The sequence below is a fragment of the Onthophagus taurus genome, chromosome 7 (genome assembly GCF_036711975.1).
Source record: "Onthophagus taurus isolate NC chromosome 7, IU_Otau_3.0, whole genome shotgun sequence".
NCBI lineage: Eukaryota > Metazoa > Arthropoda > Insecta > Coleoptera > Scarabaeidae > Onthophagus > Onthophagus taurus.
The window spans coordinates 12,608,458-12,626,715 of NC_091972.1; the positions used below are offsets into that span (position 1 = coordinate 12,608,458).

General features: G+C 32.6%; 1 protein-coding gene and 1 long non-coding RNA gene across 2 annotated transcripts in view; one reads left to right on the forward strand and one right to left on the reverse strand.

Annotated features, from left to right (window-relative positions):
- The window catches only part of LOC111420940 (invected), a 75,815-nt gene extending 60,100 nt beyond the window's left edge, over positions 1–15,715 (forward strand). The window contains exon 2 of the mRNA XM_071197445.1: positions 14,133–15,715. Coding sequence (XP_071053546.1) covers positions 14,133–14,485 — 353 coding nt within the window. The 3' untranslated portion in view covers positions 14,486–15,715. The remainder of the gene's footprint in view (positions 1–14,132) is intronic.
- LOC139430430 (uncharacterized) lies at positions 7,737–8,384 on the reverse strand. The gene is made up of 2 exons (XR_011640926.1): positions 7,987–8,384; positions 7,737–7,885 (listed from the first exon to the last, which is right to left on the reverse strand). It is a non-coding gene; the product is annotated as an uncharacterized lncRNA (long non-coding RNA).
- Positions 15,716–18,258: the final 2,543 nt, after the last annotated feature.

Genomic DNA, 18,258 nt, shown 5'->3' on the forward strand with positions numbered 1-18,258 from the left:
GTTAAGCCACACAAGTCGAAAGGCACAAGTGAGTCGACAATAAGAGCTAATTTTAACCGAGATAGAATGTCGAAAGTTACACTGACATTGTGAGTGAGATGGTTAAATCACTGATTCTTTACCGATTGTACTTCAACACAAAGAAACACCTTGTTCTCCCTCTATAATAACCTTAATTATTAGATTTTTTAGAACTTCTTAAAATTAACTTTTTTTTTGCTTCAGTTTTTTTAATCAGTTCTAAAAAGTGTCTTGATAATTTGAAAGTTGACCATATGGTCGTCGATTCAATTGGCCTGTAAAAACCGTTTGAAGACGCATTGAAAGCAAAATTATCCAATTTCTCGGGCATCCCGAAGCCGTCGCTGCAAAAAGCCCCAATAGCTTCATTCGTAAACGGGCGCGTCTCGGCGTGCAAAGCTCATGAAATCAAAATAATCCGGCCGCGACGTCTGCATTCCGATTTATACAGTGATTCCTTTTCGGTCGGCGGTGCGGACTGCGGCGCGGCATTAATTGCCTAGTCGTGAACGATTTACAAACAATTCGAGAGCGGTTCTCGGCCGTGTGTGCCTCCTCGAGGTAATTAAGGTCGCGTAAGGGAAGAATTATCGCGCCCGGTGCTCTTTTCGTCCCTCCACTCCGAAACGCCAATTAATAATGATAAATTCGGTCCCGCCGGACTCCACACGGCGACAACTTTCCTACTTTGATGCCCGTTTGATCTTGATTTATAGGTAGGTTACTTGAAAGCGTTATTGAAACACGTTCGCACTCTACGTATAAAAACAGGTGTGGTCGTTTTAGTATACTCTTAAAATTACCTGTATCTCATTTCCAATTTTATATTACTCATTAAATTGAATACAAAATTTCAATTACCCTATATCAGGGGTGGGCAAAGTTTAATGTTCAATGATTGACGTAAATGTTAGCTGGTTAATGGCGATCGACATTTTCAGAAATAGGAAAAGAATAGCGCATTGAATGGTAATTAAATTATTTATTCATATCAATATATATAATTCATTTTTTGGATGTGGACGCATGGCATTCCATTTTATCACTGAGTTTATTAAAATTGGGTTTATATTCACTAAATAGTATTTGAAAAACTTTTGTGATCTCCTGCCGATCTCTTCGCGATCGACTGGTCGATCGCGATCGACTGTTTGCCCACCACTGAACTTTGGCATAAAGCTTGGGTCTCAGTGAAAATAACAATGATATTGAAACCATTTACTGATATAGCCAAAAACATCACAAAGTAATAATTGACAACAAGAATAAATGTCAAATAGCACTTATCACATAAATTTACTCGAAATGTGTACAATGACGCAATTGACGTGACTGTATGTATATTGATAATACAGAAACTTTTTGTAGTTATATTGACAATGTTTTTAATTTGTGGTTGGGTTAAATTGAATTGGGTTAGGTTGACTTGTGTTATTGTTGCAAAATATTCCGCAAAATAAGCAAAAATTCTCGATGATAACATGACTATAAAGACGTCTAATTGAATTAAATGTAGTGATCATGATTGTGACGACACAATGCAGAAAAGATGTAAACTTTATACCGAGTTATCTCGATGCGTACTTGATTGAGACATAACGCAGCTGTAATAGAAATTGCAAAATGCAGTTTGATGTAGATATGATAGAGTAATAATTATATGATGAAGACATAATTGAGATTCCTATAGATGCTGATCTGATAGATGCTGCGATGGGCGCTGGGTAAATACCTTTCACGGGTAGGTATTTCTAAAATGTATACAAACAGTGCGTATTAAAAAGTGATACCAGTGAAAATATATCAGATTCCAAAAAAAATGAAGAGGAAGATGATGAAATGGACGTTGAAGACGTGGAATTGTCAACAATCAAAGATATATTATCATCAGACGAATCTGTCGTAATTTAGATTAGATTAAGTTATTATGATTATTATCATCACGCAGCCCTCTGCGTCCATTATTGGACATAGACCTCCCCTATTCTGTTCCATTCGATTCTATTCTGTGCTGTCTAAATCCAATTGTTGGTCATTCTGTTGACATCTACTTGCTCATACTACACTGCTCATTCTTCATTCGCGCGACATAATTCGCCCAGTTCCACTTAAGCTTTGGCACAATGTTGACTACATCATTTACGCCAGTTCTTCTCCATAGGTCTTCATTTCATATATAGTCTCTCATAGTTACACCCAGGATCGACCTCTCCATCTATCATTGCGTTACTTGGACCCTCTTGGAAGTGGCTACCGTTAATGTTAAAGATTGTACATAGCTGTCAACCCTCTCAATCTCATTATCCCCAATGTTGATGTTAGAGCTGGGAACAAGATTTGTCATAAATTTTGATTTCTCCTCGTTGATATTTAGCCCGACTCCTACACACACCTCCTTTAAGACATTCAGCATTAGTTTAATCTCTACAAGGCTACCCGAAATAAGAAATATATCGTCCGCGTAGTGCAAATTACTTAGGCGTTTCCATCAATGTTTATGCCTTTTTGGGTCCAATCCAATTGTTTAGATACACTCTCCAGAGCTGTGATGAACAATTTGGGCTCAAGAGTGTATCGCCTTATTTTACTCACAATCAGTTTTGTAGTCATTGTAGCATTCTTGTAGATGTTATAAATAAGATCGATAATCGACTCTGCATTCTTGAAGTGCTTGCAAAACTGCCATCAACTCAATTTAAAGTAAATCTTATAAATACCTCTAAATACTCATCTTTGATACATACCCCGGAGTATATATCCAGGAAATTTACCCTTGAAAATAAATACCCGGGTATTTAACAACACTTGACCACTTGATTGATGTATGATACAGTCTCGATCCAGACTTGATTCTTACTTTCATAGAAAAAAGTGAAAAATTGATGGAGGGATGATGCAAACTTTATATGAAGTTATCTCGATGTAAGCTTGATGAAATTTGATCGTGACTTTAAAAATTTGATGCAGAATTGATAATGTGACTTTATGCGCTTTTGAAAAAGTTTTGATACAGTTCTAAATACAAACCTAACAGATTTATGATACAAACTTAATAGAGTATTTACTGTGTGCAGATTTGCTTTCATAAAATCACCGAACCATGGAATGATGGTGAAGATTTGTACTTGTACTTAATGCAGAGATGAAGAATAGGGAGTTGTAACATAATGGAAATTTGTAGATGCAATATTAATGCAGATCGGTCATTGGTTCCAGACTTGAATATGTATAAACCTGCCTTAATAGGAATATAAACGAAGACCAGGTGTGGGCAAACTTAACACTGGTGTGATCGACATTAATTCTTATTTATGCGCGATCAACTTCGAAAAATGGGTTAAATTAAAAACAAATACAAATTTAATTAAGGTCTTTATTGTTAATAATATATTGAATACATTGTGTTTACTATTTTGTGCAATGTACTTGTATCAGTCAGAGAACTCTTAAATTGCGATTTGATGTTTTTCATTTGAGAAAGCCTGCTTCACCTAGATAAGTGGAACAAAATAATGCAAATATTCTCATAGCCACCGATCTCAATAATTGATAATAAATTCCAAAAATAATTTTCATTTGCACGTGCTTTCAGAATTATATCTGATTGTATTGTTAACATTTCTAACTGTAGAATCGATGAATTCAATTGAAAAGTATAAGCTAGATTTGATGAAATATTCTCGTTATCGAATTCCTTAAACTTCGCACTTTTATCGAATTTCCAATTTTCACTGCTACATCCATAATATCCTTAACATTCAATATTTTTGCACAAAAGGCATTTTGTGAATTATGCAATGAAATGATAAAAATCAGAAAACTGTTCATTTTGTTTGCAAAGGGCTAAAAATCCATGATTTCTATCAATCATTGAAGTAGACATAGCAACCAATTTATGCCAAGACAAATTTGTTTTTTGGGCAAATGGCATAAAAGTTGTCATATCTGGACCTCGCGTTGTTCTCTTTATGGGAAGTATTAAAAAATTATAAATTATACACGATTAACAAATTAAATAAAGCGCCGAGTAAATAGAAAAATCTGTCTTCTTCAACAAATTGATGACATGTACTACAAGTAACCGTAGTTTTATTGTTTTTATGGACATTATGGATACCTCTGGTATCTCTTGATATTGGGAAATAAAATCTACCAAATCTTTCGGAAGTGTCTAAATTTTGGCTCGTGCTCTCATATGTTTTTCCATAAAAGCCAACCCTAGTTCAGTCTAGTGGTTTTGTATTATTGCCTTAATTTCAGAATTTATTAATGCAATATCTAGGATTCGAAAGAAAACAAGAAGCCATCTTATGGTAACTCTTTGCGTAGTATAAAACACACATTTCTAGTCAACAGTATCTACACCACTTTTTGTGTTATTGTAATATAGGATTATTTCTGGTTTGTTTGATTCTTTGTCTACTTCTTAGACAGGAAACAATGGTCATATTTTCTTGAAACCCAAATAGAGGAAATAGGTACCAATCAACGTAAGACCATTTTCCAGAAGATAAACAACCAAAGGATAGCTAGTATAGTAATTATCGGTTGTTATACATATTTCGATTAGAATTTCTTCGATTTCATCAATCTCTGAACTATGTCGAACGGTTTATTGGATGTCTTGTAAGGTCCATCGGGTTGTATTCCACAATATATCTCGAATATCCAAGTATAGAAGGTCTTGCTATCACACAGAGCATACATTTTTATGCCATACTTGGCTGGAATGGATGCAATGAATCGAAATAGATGATCTATTGTAACAAATTCTCCCAAACTGTAACTATTCATGCAATGCTTCACAAAACTATCGTAAATATTTCTGATAGCAGTTAATTTATCAGTTTTTTTTTGATTCTTTCTAGTTCTTATTTCGTCTAAACGTAAAACGCGAACTAGAAACAAAAATCCCTTTTAACTAAATGCAGCCCTTAGTCTTATCATTCCAGTGCCATCTTTGGTCCATAATTCATGGACATTTACATGATTTCCTTTCTTTGCCGCGATAATGAACAGTACTTGAATTTCGATAGAGCATGTAATGGCTTTGTGTAAGATATAATATTGTCAAATATGTAATTGGTTATAAACATAAAGAAAGACTCTAAACAATTTAACACATTTTTTGCTAATCCTTTGGACCCAGACATCACTTTGACAATATTTTTACGTTTTATTATTGCTACATTAACTATAAGATAGCCAACTAAACATACTTAGGGTGCCACATTATAATACTACATCAAAATGGAAAAAACTAGTTTAAGATGACATAAAGAATTTTAACAAAATATTTATTTAATTATGAGTTAGAAATTAAAAAAACTAAAATTTGCATAAATTTTTAATATAAATATATTTTGATTATTTGGAGTTTTGTAACAAAATAAAATCGGTTATAAAACCAGTATATCGACATTTCAACTTTTAATTAAAACCGAGCTCGTTAACTGTCGCCACCAAAATTCACCACTCCAACTTCAATCTTCCCTTCACCCCTCCATTGGAAATTCCAAACGAAATTTCCAAATTTTTCGCCGGCAACTCGAAAAACTAAATCCCGATCGAGGGATCTATTCAATCTATTACATCGTTGGCGCTATCAGCGCCGAAACACTCGCGCATTTTCCCTTGGCGTGGTTTCGGTGGGGAGAATTTTATTGACTCACTTGGGGTCGCTGTAATATTGAAAGTGTCGCCCCTCGAGCTTGTACTACATTAATTTAAACGGTTTCGTGGCGTTATGCGGATTCGGTACTTTTCGAATTCAACCCTGTGAGAGGGTGGAGAAATCTTCTTGTTGGGGTGTAGATCCCCGACTACGAATTGCGGATTTATTATGTTTGGTGTTCTTTGCGACCCTTCAACAAAGACCCTTTTACAGAGTGTTGATTATTATTAGCCGGGATTATCAAAGGGGAACGCTTTGTTCTTTCCCCTTTTTTTGTTGAAATTAATTTAGTTTATTTTAATTTGAACATTGTTTTATCTTTTTTTTTTTGTAAATTTATAAACTAATTTCGTGTATTCTTTTTGTTTTAGGACGAAGTAAGTAATTTTTTCCAAGCCGAGAAAAAATATCCAACAGAAAAATAATCAGATGTTTATAACGAGTGAGAAATCCTTTATTATTAATTTTTAATTTAAAGAAAAAGCACATCATTATTTAAAATGATACAATCCACCTGTCGACTGAGTTTTGATATCTAAAATCACCCAAGCGGATCGGCTTGAGATCCCGCAAACTAACTAAAGAAATCGAATTTACATAATTTACATAACGCGTTTGATCAAACGACTCTCAGGATATCCGCTATTTCGATGGCACAACTTTTTTTTGCGGTTTCTAAACGATAATTAAAGCCGATAAACAAACTATGAGATAAGTGTAAGTGAAATTATTTATTCAAATTAAATTTGTTAATTTAGAAATGGAAAATATGAGAACTTTATCAAAAGGATATGATTTTTTTTGAATGAGATAATTCCAGGCTCGTTTTAGCTCACTTCTTTAACATGTAAATTACCTTCACGCAAAGATATCACTTAACTCTACGAATGCTATGTTAATTACATACGGTAAGTGTTAAATAAGTTTCTCGTAAATTTCAACTCCTTAGACATGGATGGAATCATTAGTAAACGTAAAAGTTGTTTATTTTTCCTGGTTATTCAATAATCTAAAAAGCTTCGTCATCGAACTTCCAAAACGCCTTATTCATTACTAAGGTGGTGTTTACAAGAGGCGAGAAAGGAAATTGGAAATGTTCCTCCCCTCTTTTAGTTTCCTTTAGAAGGAAAAACCATTGAGAAGGAAAAACGAACTGGGTAGGAGGTGTTTTCGCCACCATTTCCAACTCCATCAAAAGGGTGATTAATGAACACCTCATTCGTCGTTTGCTGTTAATTCCCTTGCGCGTTTCTTGACTCCACTCGGTTCCCTCTAGCTCGCGGAATGACGAAGATGACTTTGCGAAAATCGCTTTGTGCAAACAGAAACTTCTTCGGGTAGGAACGAGCACGGATCGCTAGAAATTGAATAAATTGATTGGTTCTCTCAACACTTCTTTATAAGATTTAATGAATTCCTATTTCTACCGCGTCCAATAGCGCGCATCCAAATTTGACGGTAGATTGCATCTTTCGCGACCGTTATTTTCAGAAGAAGGTCTCGCTGGCCAGATGATATGTATTTAACTTTACTACTTCCTAATCATAAAGTGTTCACTTACTTGATATATTAAGAAAATTGTTTAAAATTGTATGTACATTCACGATTTTCATAGTTCATTCAAAAAAAAACTTCTTGTACTTACTTAACTTCTTTTATCTTGTACTTAAATAATTAACCACAATTTTTTTCTGAATCACATTTTTTCTAATTTGTTTTTATATTAACGATTACCACGTTAGATACAGCAATTAACGAACTTGTTCGAACAAACTCAACCGTTCTCAACTCAAACAACAAGTTTTTGTTATCAAAGCTTTTTCCTAATCGTCCAATTTACTGTCGCGCTTTACTGTCGTCCTTTACCAACATCAATCGACTTCCTTTAATTAAACATTGTAAGAAGATTGAAAAAAACCGTCGTATACATCCCAAGAGATCAATTATCACCTTACTTTTTCTACCCCACTTTTATTTTTTTAACTTTTTCCTATATAAACTTTTTATGTATTTCTCGATCCACTTGAGTTTACAAGTAATCTTTAGTTAAAGCGTAAGGGTTTATTTGATCCATGATCGACCAGTTTTTGATAATTGAAAAGAAAAATCAACTGTACTTTTTACTGGTTTTAAATTTATTAATCGTTTTGTCTTACATGTTTCGATAACAAGTTATCATCTTCAGAGACGCTACAAAGAATTAAATTATAAATTATATTGGTTTTAAAAACATGTGGGTTAATTAACGAAAATGAATAATTCTATTTAAAAAATAACTAAAAAATACTTACTGCGTCAAATTTAATTAAGAAGAAACATTTAAATTAAGGTTCAACGTGAATACAATTAAAGATCGGGGTGTAAAACTAAAATTCTTGTTTGTAATTTGTTTTTGGTGTTAACATCTATGCTGTTGCTGTCGAAATAAAACGTAACGTGAACTTGTTCTTAATCGATAACGGAAAGAAAGAGAGATGTAACTAACTGGTTGTACCACTATTGCGAACTCTGTGTACGAATTAAATTGGTTTTTAAAAATCAAAATCACATTCATATCAAATATATTCTATGTTAAGATCAATAACTTAATTTAATCTTATATTATGTGTTCATTATTGTGTTTCCTACTTTCATTTAACAGATCTAAATGTCGATGAGTTTCAAAATGAAATATTTTCCAAAATGAGATAATATAGAACGAGAAATAGGGAGAAGAAAGGGGGGGGGGGGGGGGAAAGGGAAAAGGGAATGTTTGGTCGTAAGGATCCCAAAAAGTGCGAAATTGTGTATACGTACCACCTACACAAAGTCCTCTGCAATTTGGGAGGTTAAGGTTAAGGAATAGGAAAGGGGTTTATCAAGGATTTATAGAGTGGAGTCTTAAATGTGTGTATCTGGTCGTTTAGACATTCGATATTTTGATTTTTGGTTCGACATTTATCTATCTCATATGTTTCTAATAAGTTGAGCTTAAATCCTTTATTCTGTTTATGGAGTAGTGTCAAATTTTTATTAATGTCAAATTCGTGGTTATGGATAATCATATGTCTACCAAAGTTGGAATTTTGGTTATTTTTGTGTTCTTTAATCCTTTGTTTCAATGATCTACCGGTTTCTCCAATATATGTTGCACCACAGGTGTCGCACTCTAATCTATATACACCATTCTGTTCAAGTGTTTGTAATTTATCTTTTGCATTAATTAAAATTTTTCCCAAGGTATTATTGTTACTAAATGAAATGTTGACATTATATTTAAGAAAAGTTTTACGAATAGAATAACCAATATTGCCCGGGTAATTTATTGAGCGATAGATTTTAGTTATGTTTGTTTGTTGTAAGCTTGTTGAAATTAAATGTTGTTGTTTTTTATTATATTTTTTTATGATATATTCAATGTCTGATTCTGTATATCCATTATTTTTGGCTATATTATGGATTATGTCTAATTCTTTATTTCTGCTTTCTTTTGAAAGAGGTGTATTATAGTATCTGTAAATGAAAGCCCAAAATGCTGCAGCTTTATGGTTTTTGTGGTGGTAAGAATTTTTGGGAATGACCGAATCTGTCTGCGTCGGCTTTCTGTAAATGTCGAAAGTAATTAATTTAGCGTTGTTAGTCAAGGTGAGATCTAGAAAATTCAATTTGTTATCTTCTTCAATTTCCATTGTGAAGTTAATATCATTATGCAAACTATTAATGTAGGCATAGAAAGAATGAATTGAGTCTAGGTCTTTGTTATTCCAGATGATTAGTACGTCGTCGACGTATCTGCGCCATAGTAAGATATTAGGATTATTGGTATTTAAAATTTCTTTTTCTAAATTATTGAGGAAAATATCTGATAGCAACCCACTAAGTGGTGAGCCCATAGGTAAACCTTTTTTATATTCATAAATTTTACAATCAAACTGACAAAAATTTTGTTCTGTGCATAATTTTAAAAAATTGTAAATATGTTCAGTATTTGTATCATTGAATTTATCTTTAATTAACTCTTTTGCTAGTAGTAATGCTTCTGTAATTGGAATATTGGTGTATAGATTAGTTATGTCGAATGATAAAATAGTGTAATCTACTGGTAATGTGGTGTTCTTTATTGTGTTGATGATTTCGTTTCTGTTTTTTATGGTGTATTTTGGTTTGAATTGTATGTCATTTTTAAATATTTGTAGTAAAAATTTGGATATTTTATATGTACTTGAATCCAATGAAGATATTATGGGTCTAATAGGTAGGTTTTGTTTATGTAACTTAACGAGTGAGTATGATTGATTATTTTCAATAATCTTTAGTTGTTATCGTCATCGTCTTTAGAATCCACTTCTACTTCACCAACATGAGAAGAGGATCTCTTCAAAGTGAACCACCGCATACTGGAAATTCTCTTCTTGGTATCTCTCTTGCTCTCCCGTAATAAGCTCCAGCTTGTAAGTGTCACGTGAGCTCGCTAATTGTTTCCCCTTTGGCGAATTGTCTTAACGCCGATCCAATATAACTGTCACCAGTCACATCTTAGTAGCAGTACCCCTCTCGAAATTAAACGTCACTACGTTTAGCGACAAGCTCGTTTCAATTTCAAACCACAAATGGATCTACATAAATATTACCATTTAAAATTAATTTGTCTACTAAATATGTAGGTATATTGTTTAAAAAAATAAAAATAATGGAAAAGTCATTATAAATAAACATTGGCAGCTTGATTACACATTACTTTCTGGACTTGCCTTCAAAAATTGGATTCTGAACTAGGTTTGTATTCATCTTTAAACTCTTCGCTATCTTATTCTGTTTCTGGATCTTCTTCTTGTTCTTCAACGTTATCTCGAGAATCAATATATTGTCCACGACCCATCTCTAACTCTAGTTTTACCACATACAAGTATTCAGACATCTTGAGTATCTTCTCATACTTTAACCTTAATTCATTAACGGTGGTCAAAAAGTTGCTTCACCAACGAATTCTGATTGAATCACATTTATTTCCTGATAATTTTGAAAAATTTAAAAACTCATTTGTGAAATTGTTCTCATTCCGGTACAGAACCAATACTCTACATGCAATAACCACCAAATGAGCTTTACAAACCACCCATTCAACCCGCCTCAAAATGTTTATTCAACGTAAGAGTTCCCGTGAAAATGTAAAAGGCAACCTAATAACCTGTTTGACTGCTAGAATGCATCTGCGACTACTTAGCAGTGGTAATTTACTTCTCAATCAACCAAAATAAATTGCCTCATAACGTTAATGTATCTTTCACATTTCCTTACTACATGAGTATGCCGTCCATTTCCAATTACTTAGTTGCACCACCTTCTGCATTAGACTTGTAAACTAATACTTGTGGTATGTTTTGGTTTAGCAACTTGGAGACTTTATCAGAAGCCCAAACTAAAAAAGTTCCGAAGTCGCCACCGAAAGTTTAGTGTTTCATAATCCAAATTTTGACAAACTAGAATCTGAACGTCTATAATAAATTGGCAACTCAAAGACATGCCGCTTATTGAGTGGGACAGTCATACAGGATACATTGTATCATTTCGTTAAATTATTTGCTGCAGGCAGTTTATTACCAGTTAAGAATGTTACTAGTGATTAATCTATTGAAGAAGCCAGATTTGACTGCGATGCGTAAGGCTAACGACCAATGGTTCTTCATCTATACGATTTCGTCATAATTGTGTTTCATCAAATGTAAAGTCTCCAAAGATCGTCATTACTGTGTTTGTTGCTAAAACAGATTGTTGTTCTCTGAAAAAAAACTGCAAAATTGTGTAAAGTGTTGAACTACCAGAATACAATTATCAAAACATTGGTCGAATTATGGCCGTTTATTCTAGAGAGATATCTTGAAAGATGATTTACCTCTCTTTTCTAGCTGTAGATTCTAAATTGCTAGTTTGACATTGTTTGCCAAAGTTTGCTGGAAGACTTTTAGTAGCATAGTAAGGACTATGCCAGCTGGTAAAAAATATGAAAATATGTACGACACTTAAACACTAATTAATTATAAGTCTAAAAAGCCCGTCGTCTAAAGGTTAATTGAAAAATTTACCGTAACCATAGAGAACTTATATGACACCACAATTACTGGAAAATATGGAAAAATATCTACCAAAATCCTTAATGAATAATTAATTATCTCGGAAACAAGCTTCATGAAACCTCATGTTTACAAATTTATTGTACTTATTTCTGTTACACCTTGTATAAATATTGTGTATTTACCACAGTTTTAATAGTAGCCTAGGCAATTGGTTTAAGAAGATAAAGTGAATCAAATCTGCTGATCTTGGAGTTCATGCACTTGACTGGCAATAGCGGCATAATGTTGTAGAGTGCCATCTTTTCGAAAACATAAGGTATCTTTAAATTGAGTTGAATCTACACACAAAAAAAAACAATTCAGAATTTGATGATCCCATCAGTAATTTTCTTTATTTACTTATCCACTAAATTTTTGGCGAAATCTTCACCATGATTGCAAAATTATTATAACTACTTAACTACTAAAATGCTTCAATCTCAACCACACCAACCCAGCTATCAACTGATTTCTTTCAGAAGCATACAGGGAACATTCTCAAATGATGTAATGACTGCTTTTCGTCCTATAATCACAATCACTACTTTTTTCTTACCTTGCCCTAAACAGTTTGACCACACATCAAAAAAGTAGTATGTAAGCCCAAATTAAACACACTTTCAGTTCATCAACTAATATCAATAATTCCTTAATTACACGTCTGCAGCTTGATAACTATAATGATTTGGTACTATTTTTGGTACTTCTCGATGTGCAAGTGCAGAGGAGGTAGAAAAAGCAGAGTTCTAGTATGAGGAAGCTTGTTGGGTTTTTTTTGTACCAGGCTGCTATTTTAACTATTGCCAATATAATCTTTAATTGTCATAAAAGAGATCCTTGCGAATTTGTGAGCCACATGGACAACAATGCTTTATTTAGAACTTACTTTTTCTGCTTCTTCCACTTGTTTTCCACCTGTTGATCCATTCAATTCGGAATTCGTAACGGAAGTGTGTGTTGTGATGTGGACTTCCACCTGTCTATTTTGTGATTCCATCATTTGAGAGGTCTTCCTGGTGTTTTAATGGCAGTTGGATTTTCCACATGATCAGATCCTTTTCTTCTTTGTCTCCCCCATCTTATCACATCAAGTATATCTCATTGTTCTTTGATGTCTTCTTATCCGGTCTCTTCTAATCTTACATAGGATAGTTGGAAACGTTGTCATTTCTGCAACTCATAGCCTTAGTTTTCTTATTTTATCTCTATTCCGTATGACATGACAGGCCTTATTCAAACTTTACAAATTCTTATCTTGGTGTTAATACTGATACTTAAGTCTTTTGCTATGTCATGTCTGCTGGAGATATCCAATTCAATATGTTTGAACTGACTGACTTGTTCTATAGGCTTGTCTTCTGCCATAAGTTTGTATCTAATTGATTCTTTGGTAAGTGTCATGACTTTTTACTTTGTAAAAACTATTCAGTAATAAATACTTCACAGCTTCGTGGCCCAGATTGTACATTCATCTGAAGGATATTAGAACCAGAAAAGAATAAGGCTGGCATCGTGGTGGTAGCAACCCCTTGGCATGAAGTATATTAAAAACAACGCTATTGTCAAGTATATAACGAACCCAACTCGTTAATCATACCTAGGAAGTTATATATCAACTTCACAAATAGTCTTACACTTACTACATTATATAAAACAAATTCTGCTGACTTTTCCGTTTGACTTAGATGACCAGTTATGGCATCCTCAAGGTTCATCACACAGAAAGAATGTTACCTAACTATTTTTCGACATTTTTGCTGTTTGTGATTGGTATTTGGTTCCTCACTTTTATTCAGGTTTGGCAATATCTCTCATACTAGAAATACGAATTATTAATTATTATTGTAACATTATTCATAATAATTTAAATAAAATTCTAGAGCGTATTTCTAATATACTACTTTCAACAGATTGTCATATTCAAGAAATGAATCTCAAATACATAAAAGTATTTCTATTCAAAGATCTGGTTACATTACTTTGAATTGTAAAATAAAATATTTGTCGTTCTATTCGTGTAGAAAGCATGTTGAAGTTGTTTGTCAACATTGTAAGGGCGTGTTCTTATCAAAGAATGAACTGAAACGAATATGTCCTCTGTGGTTCGAAGAAATCCGAAAATATGATTCCTTCGACTTACGTTGAAGTCGGCAATCAATCAGGGAGTGGGCCGAACGTTTTCGACGGTTTATATTCTTCTTCTGGGAACTCCCAGTTTGTTCGTACTTGATGACTTGGTGAAGTATCATGTGTAATGCATGATCGTATACAATGTTTATAAAACAAAAATATACATTAAATAAATTTTTTTTTATTAAATAAATATGTTTTGTTTTTCTTTTCAGGTCCGAGAACAAGACGTGTAAAAAAACCGGGTACAAAAACGACAGCAACTCCTGAAGAGAAACGACCGAGGACAGCATTTTCAGGAGCCCAATTAGCAAGGCTGAAACACGAATTTGCCGAGAATCGATATCTAACGGAAAGGCGAAGACAACAACTGAGCCAGGAATTAGGTTTGAATGAGGCGCAAATTAAAATCTGGTTTCAGAATAAAAGGGCGAAAATTAAAAAAGCCTCCGGCCAAAAAAATCCGTTAGCTTTGCAATTGATGGCTCAGGGATTGTATAATCATTCGACGATACCACTTTCAAAGGAAGAGGAAGAACTTCAGGAAATGCACGGAACGAAATCGTAGTTTCAATAAGAATGGTTAGATGGTGATATATTCTTTAAGTTAAAGTTTTAATTAGAAGTACTTTATTTGGTCGACTATTGTTAAATTTTTTTTACTTTCTCATTTAAAATTCTTTTAAAATCTTTTTTGCTTATATTTTTTGTTCCAATTCTTACAAATCACGTCGGATTTAACCACGAAAATGGAACAATCGTCGACCGAACCGTTTAAAGAGGCTGATGGTACGTGATCGCATTCCTCTCGTCTGTGCTGACGAAGTAAAGAAACTTCTTCGTAGTTTCTTCATTTTATTTCTTGTTTTTCTTGAAGACATCTCCTTTTCGTATCCATCGGTGTCGATTCTCGAATTTTACAATTCTTGGAGCCACGTGCCTGCAAAAACTAGATTAATGTACCATTCATTTGAACACAATTGCTGGGCCGCATGTGTGGCACTCGGACTCTCCTTTCAGAGCACAACTTTTTTTTATACATTTCTTTTTCTTTCTTGATGTCAGCAGAACCGAAGAGAAAATGCTTTCGCGTCAACGGCCACGCATTGTGTGATAAAACCCTCCCCTTTAAAAAAAAACAAATAATTATAATCGAATGCGAATGTGTCGTTTATAATTTTATTTTTAGTTAAATAATGAAATTAATTGCCGAAGGAGATAGAGAAAAAATTAAAAGCAAATATTTAGCGATATTTATTTATTTTTAAAATATAAAATCAATTAATTATTGAGTTTATTTGTGCGTCTATGTAATATTTACGGACATTTTGTACATGATTAATTCGTAATTCGTAAATAGTGTTTTTTTTTTTTTGTAAATAGTTAGATGTATAAATCACAAATTATTGTATCAGTGTTTAATAAAATAAAAAAAAAATATTTTAATGTTTTTATTTTAATAAACACCCTTATTTTTTTGGCTGTACTTAATATATCACGTGGATAAACGCTTATCTTATTTTTCTTGTAAATTATTTTCGAAAAAACGAATACTAAAAATTGTAACCACGTTGAATATTTATGTATAACTCTAACAAATTGAAAATAAAACAAAAATCGTGTATTTAATATACAGTTTGTATCATATTATAGTAAAGAAAATAAATTAAAATTAAATAAAAAAAATAATTAGACAACGGTATTGTTAGTAAAAAAAAACGATATAATTTAACGAAAACGATATTGTACCATAGATTGTAAATTGATGCAATAAATCTGATATATCTATATACTACTATCTACTTGTTTTCTTTATCATCCTCAAAAGTAAGCAAACAAGTTATCGTATTATTAATAATTTGTTGTGAATTATGGTTTCTAATGCCACGGTTTACTACACGTTGGAATTAGAACTGTCACAATAAACAAACACTTTATCGAAGCGATATAAATTCCGTTTGGCACAAAAATACGCGAAATATTGAGCCAACCCATACATTTTGTGGACGCACAATTAGTAGAGCATGAAAATGACACTGAATTTATTACGACTGCGTAACAAATTTGATTTAATTTGTACGCTAATCACTATTTATAGATATTTCTATTCTATATAAGATGTATGGAACGTTATACGAATTAATTTATATTTGCAATAATTTTAATTAAAAAATCTTTCTTAAATTAATTAAACTAATAATATATAAAAACTATTACAAATTATAATTGAGCTCACAAAATTCTATCTAAAAACTAACTTTAATGATTATCATGATTTTAGTTTGGTATATAAGATAATGCATGCATAAGTGAGACCGTGATCTAATTTGCTGACACAACTTGAGACTTGAAAATCAATCTTATCGTTCACTAGTTTCTTCAAGTATAATATAAAATTAGTACCCCTTTTGGTAGATATCGATTTAAGAGATACATAAAGTTTAGTTGAAAAAATCAGTTGATAAGACATAAAAATCGGAATCATAAACTATACTGTAGCTGAGAGTGATAAATATCATTGTCAGAGTACGCCGGTGAGCACATCTCGTCAATATGGGACAAAAAGACAGTTAAAAGTGTAAACCCTGTTTAGAGGGATGGAAATAGCCTCATAAATGAAGTCTATCATATTTTTAATGTAACATCTGTATTAAATCAAAATATGTTGACAACATCCGAGTGATCTTACATTTATAAAATTTTTTAAATCGTTTGTTATGCAAATATTGGGCAGGTAAGCGAAACAAATAGGTAATATCATATCAAAGTATAACCAGGTTGGATTCCTAAAACCCCCAGGTGCAGGTAAATAACCACTAATATTCTTTATAAAAACCAGATTAAAGTGTTCCCATAAAGTACGATATCATCAAAGTTATGGAACCAGGGACCAGCATTCCGAAGCAACTTAATTCGATCAAAGTCTCAGATATAAATACCGTTTAGTGCACTTAAAATAAATCATTTATAGATGTGTTGTTGCAATGAAGGATACAATACAGATTCGTTCCTCGATTCCTGCTTAGTAACCAGTTGTTTGGTTCACTATATTATGTATTGGTGTAAGATAATATTGTCAAATATACACAAATATCTAGATGTCACTAGAATTACCCTTCAAGTTTATAAAGGCACATAACAAATAGTTGTGACTCCAACTTGACTTTGTTGGACCTTTACTAAAACTCTTTCAAAATCCATTGAAAATAATGTAGTTTGCTGATGTATTATTGACACCAGCTGCAACATAGTATATAATAGTTATTTCCACCGTCTCAGCAATGTGGTTCAAATGAAAAGAAAACCAGAAAAGGTAAAAAAAAAACTATAATGATAATAAGATATACGAAAGGATAGATCGAAGCAGATACTTGATGGAAAAAATGTTAGCACCTAAATTATAGAAGTTTCCAAAAGAGAAGAGATTTTAGATGGAATAATTAGAACGAATACATTAAATGAAAAAGAGGAAGAGAATACGAGAAATAATGCTAGATGAAACAAAGATGTTAGAAAAGCTACCTGAATAGAAAAAGATGCTTGTTGGAAGCCTATGTTAGTAGGAAGAGGAAGATGGAAATGGATCAAAGAAGATAATTTATGAAAAATACGTAAAATGGAAGAAGGTACTGGTTGCAAATATGGTGTTACAACTAATATGGAGAAGATGCTTGATGGAAAAATATATTAACAGATAAGGGAATATGTTACATGATTAAAAGAGGGTAATTGATGTAAAATATGCTGAACAGGAAACTATATTAGCAGCTAAACTAATGGTGTCAAAATGTCAGAATAGAAAAGAATTGAATGGAAGAAGATTGTAGATGAAAATACAAAAAAAAATGACAACTAACTTTAATCAGCTGCTACCGAATATCACTGTACCACCTGGGACATTTTGCCTGTAGCAAGTCGGTTTAATTGAGGTTCGTGATATAATCTGTTCTTTAAAGAATACTTCTTCTAGAAATGTATACGGATTAAATGCTGTAATATTAAAGCTGATAAAAGATGTAATATCATCACCTTTAACAAAATTAATCAATCATTGTATGAGAGAAAATACTTTTCCAAAAAAGTTAGCATTATACTTTTACCTGTACTCAAATTTGCAACATTGATAAAGCAATTTCTGTTGTACAATGTTGTACAGAAGAAAATCCTGGGTGGCAGAATAACTTATCTGAAAAATTGAGTCAAATATCATATGAAAATAGTATTTAATTTTTTAATTGAGGTTCGTGATATAATCTGTTCTTTAAAGAATACATCTTTTAGAAATGTATACGGATTAAATGCTGTAATATTAAAGCTGATAAAAGATGTAATATCATCACC